Source organism: Tuber melanosporum, assembly GCF_000151645.1.
Source record: "Tuber melanosporum whole genome shotgun sequence assembly, scaffold_93, strain Mel28".
NCBI lineage: Eukaryota > Fungi > Ascomycota > Pezizomycetes > Pezizales > Tuberaceae > Tuber > Tuber melanosporum.
Window position 1 is genome coordinate 29,306 of NW_003299143.1, and position 4,556 is coordinate 33,861.

The window sequence follows — 4,556 nt, forward strand, 5'->3', positions numbered from 1 at the left end:
TAAGTGCTGTCGTCACTTGGCTGACCGTGTGATATTCTACGGCGGATTAATAAAGCCAGTGCCAAGAACTACCAACAAGCAACAAGAGCAACAGTGGCCAAATAGTGATGGCGACCGGCGGCTAGAGAGAGGCGCAGGGCGCTTGTCCCTGGTTTGGCGGAGGCAGGATAGCGATGACAGGTTTCCCGAATCTCGGTCAGGTACAGTACTGTACAGTGCCATTAATATGATGCCCCACCAGCGAAAGCCGTGCCCATAACTTATAACTCGTTTTAGAACTCTGGCTTACTGTATATAGCACGGTGCCTCACCTGGATGTCTGTCCGGCGTGCGCTCGTTTGCCCATGCGGTCCATCTCTTGTCGCCTTGGAACCCAGCGGCATGATAGGTATTTTGGGGTGATCTTTCAGTCCCTGTCACCGTTGGCCACCACCACGGCCAACCCACCATCAATACAACCTCTTTCTTGCCTATAATAAACCGCGAGGGGGAGGGGGAGTGCGTAATCCAGCGCAGGCGAACCAAACGCTATCGCTCAGTTCCCTGGATTCAGCTGCAGTCAGCGTCGAGCGAGCACTCGGATACTCTACTCGAGTATCATTCATTCCTGGAATGAATTGAGTGGGATACGCCAAGACATTGTAACATACAAAGAGTCCCCACTCAATAGACTTACCATAGCCCATGGCAGCCTGCAGCACAGTATAAGACTATGATACTCGGGTATATACAGTAGTAGCTCGCCCGGGTTCAGCGTTATCATCCCTTTTTTATTATTATCGTCATTCTCCTCCCGCTTCTCTGCTATCCCAAGTTGTCTCGTGGGCCCCCCTAGCAAGGAGGGATAACGCTATCATAGAACAACAATCTGCACTCCTCTACCGTAAGTTACCCCCCCTCTTCGAAGGGAGGATAAGAAAAAGGAAAAAAAAAGTCAATCTCAAACCATCTCCTACTACTAGTACTTATCCACCCCTCCCCCACCCCACTCACTCCCCCTCAACCCTCCATCCCCATTCTCCCTTTTCAATAAAACACCGGTATCCTCCCGTTTACACCTCTCCTCCCCCAGCGTCATACCTTCGTTTCCTCCGTATATCGCTCGAGCACGCTCGCCCGCCACTCCTGGTCCTCCTCGTACCCTACCCCCTGACCACTTTTCGGGATCCCTCTCGATATCGCCTTGATGGCCAGTGGGCGCCCCCGAAGGGGGAACACTGGGGATGAGCTGTTTCTAGACTCTCCCTCGTCCGCAGGGACGCCGGTACAGCCGCTTCGTATTCAGAAGAGAGTTGGCTCGCCCTCTGACATTGGTCAGAGCACCGCTTCTCCGCCCCCGCTCAACTCCTTTTCTCCGCAACCAGCTCAGCGGCGGCCCACATTCCCAGCATCCGGCCCACCGAATCTGCCCTATCCCGATAGGCCGGCTGCCGAGAGAATGTTCGGGCAGCAGCAACAGCAAGCATACCAGCAGCTCCAACAGGCTGAACTTCCCTACCCTGACCGCGAACGCAACAGCCATACCCGCCAAGATTCCCTCGTAGCCCCACTCCCGGAACGAGCCTCGACTCCCCAGTCAGCAACATCCACGGGCACCCCTCAACCCACTCGACATGTGTCTGTCGTACATGCTGATGCCTACCCTACCCCGCCGCCCTTCAGACAGCGCGAAGGACGTCCTCAGCGTCTTCCAAGGCAAAACTCTCGTCCCGAATCCCCACCCCCCAATCCTCCCCCCGCAGGTGAAGGTAGTCCGCCCTCTCCCGATCCAATGAACCCCTTTCCTCAATTTCACCAGCAGTATTGGCCTACCCCAAGCAGAATGACGTCGACATCAACTACGGCGGCGCGCAGAGGATCTCCCCCACCACCCGAAACTCCCGCTACCGCTACTATTGAACAGCCGCTGGTAACTCTCCCCGCCAACGCCGCTGACCAGAGGCGTGGTGGCGCCCGTGGGCAGGGTAGCACGGGCCGATCTCGTACCCCACCACAGGCACAGGCACCCACCCCCCCGGCACAAACCCAGCAAGCTCCTGTAGAAGCCCCTGTAGAAGCTCCTGCGAGACCCTGGACCCCCACCGAGGCTCCGGGATCTTATCCGCATGGGCCTCCGACCGTCTGGCAAGGCACCGGCGGACAAGAAGTCCCCGCGCAGACTGGAGGAGGGCGGCCTAGTGCTCCCCAAAATTCCGTAAGTGTGAATGCGCAAGCCCAGCAGGCATTGGAACAGGACTTCCAGCGCATGAATATGAGTGCGAGCCCACCACCGTCATACGCAAGTTTGAGCCATGCCGGAAGTGGCCCTTCAAATGGAACAACTGCTCAAGGGTATCCGAACGAGAAACACACTGTAGTAGTCGGCGCAGCTGTTCCACAAGAGCTTCCGCACAATAGCCATACAGCTCACCCGGCATTCCATAACGATCCCCCTCGGGAACAACTCCAGCAGACACAGCAGCCGGCCCAACCCCAACCTCAGCAGCAACAGCAACAGCAACAGCAACAGCAACAGCAACAGCAACAACGGCAACAAGAGCAACAAGAGCTGCAACAGCAACAACAGCCTCAGCCTCACCCCCAAGAACACTCCCAGAGCCCCCATCCGTCGTTTACTCAAGAGCAGCCTCACTTCACCCCTCCGCCTGGAGTTGGCCCTTCATCTCCTCCTCCGCTTCCGGAGGGGTGGATGGCCCATCTGGATCCAAACTCGGGGCAGTATTACTATATTCATATTCCCACTTCTAGAACCCAATGGGAACCTCCTCTTCCCGAGCCAGCTTTTATTCCCCCTCCCGTAGCATCGCCGGCATTGCCGACGTCTACCTATCCTAATGCTGCGCCCTTAGCTTCGCCCGGGTTTCCCCCCCCTATGACAGCTTATACCGATCCGAGTATGAGTGGGATGACATCGCCTCCCCCTTTAGTGCATAGTAATAGCTTCCCTGTGCAGCCGCCGCCTATTCCACAGTTGCCGTTGGCTGGGATAGCATTATACAATGTCGCGCCTGCGAATGGCGAATATTTCGGGCCGTACCTGCGGTATACTAACATGGATATTGAACGTGGGATATGGCTAGGGTCGATCATGATCATCACAGCAAACCCACAGCCCCCAACTGTCCATCTTCACCAAAGTATAGATCTTTCACCAAATCCTCGTCAATTGAAGGCCAATCCCATATACACTCACAAAACATGGACCTTCTATCGATATGATATCGATATCCAAATGGGAGATATGGGGGCCAAATGGACTTATGCCATCACCTCACATCTAGGATGCACAAGATACGAGTTCCTCGTCGCTGGAAGGACCGATCGTAATTGGAGATTTATTGCGCATAGTTGTAACGATTTTTCATTGAGCGTAAAGGCTGAGGAGCGGGCAAAGTTAGGAGGTGTTGGGTTTATGTGGAAAGATGTTATGCAAAAACATATCGAAACCGGAGGGTTCCACGTCCAAATGGCAGGGGGTGATCAGATTTACGCAGATAGGCTCTGGAGAGAGATCCCGCTACTAAAGGTTTGCGCGATTGCCCGTCTATAGCTCGACAATCTAACAGTTATATCTAGGAATGGCTCGAGATCAAGGGGAAAGAAAATAGGAAAGCAGCACCTTGGACGGCCGCGCATGAAGAAGAAGTCACACATGCTTATTTCCATTACTATTCGGCACACTTTGATCAGCCGCACTTGAGGGAAGCTTGGGCTCAAATACCACATATGTGCCAGATTGATGATCATGATATGTATAGCATCCTTCTTTTCCAGTGGCACGGCATGCAGCTCTGACTCTTTATGATATAGATTTGACGGATTCGGTTCATACCCGGAGTATATGCAATTCTCGTCCATGTTCAAAAACATCGGTCGTGTGGCCGTGCACTGGTACCTACTCTTCCAGCACCATTCAACCTTAGACATCCTTCGCGCTTCCTCTGACGAGCGAGACCTCTTCACGGTAACCGGCACCGGCTGGCACTTTGTCAAATATCTCGGTCCCGCCATCGCTGTCGTTGGTATAGACTGCCGGTCAGAGCGAAATCCCCAACAAGTCATGGCCGGCCCAACTTACCAAGGGATTTTCCCACGAATCGCTACCCTCCCACCCTCAATCCAGCACTGCATATTAATGCTCTCGGTACCAGTAATATACCCACGTCTGGATACTGCGGAATCTGTCGTCAACACCGTAGCGACGGGAAAAAAGGCTGTGACGGGGACGTATAATCTGCTCGGGAAGGTTGTGGGGTCGGCGGCAGGGATTGTGGGTGGGAAGGAGGTTGTGGGTACCGGGTTTCAGAGCGTTAAGAAGGCCTTTGGAAAGAGTGGATTGATGAGTTCTGTTGTTAGCGTTTTTGGGGAGGTCGATCTCTTGGATGATTTGAGGGATCATTGGACACATGAGTCAAAAGTACGGGAGCGCTACATTTCCCTATTACGAGAGCGATAGGTGGTGCTAATGGATCGTTACAGGATCTCGAAAGGACTTACCTCATCAGAACCCTCCAAGGAATCTCTCATAGCAAGGGCATACGAATGACATTCCTGAG

At 53.9% G+C, this 4,556-nt stretch overlaps 1 protein-coding gene across 1 annotated transcript in view; it reads left to right on the top strand.

Moving 5' to 3' along the window:
• Nucleotides 1–1,186: 1,186 nt before the first annotated feature.
• Nucleotides 1,187–4,556, top strand: part of GSTUM_00011942001 (uncharacterized protein) — a gene marked incomplete at its 5' end in the record, with an annotated part of 4,370 nt that continues 1,000 nt past the window's right edge. The window contains 5 exons of the mRNA XM_002842236.2: nucleotides 1,187–3,526; nucleotides 3,577–3,752; nucleotides 3,811–4,249; nucleotides 4,307–4,417; nucleotides 4,480–4,556. The exon at nucleotides 4,480–4,556 is cut by the window's right edge and continues 1,000 nt beyond it. Of these exons, the coding sequence (XP_002842282.1) occupies nucleotides 1,187–3,526; nucleotides 3,577–3,752; nucleotides 3,811–4,249; nucleotides 4,307–4,417; nucleotides 4,480–4,556 (3,143 nt within the window). The remainder of the gene's footprint in view (nucleotides 3,527–3,576; nucleotides 3,753–3,810; nucleotides 4,250–4,306; nucleotides 4,418–4,479) is intronic.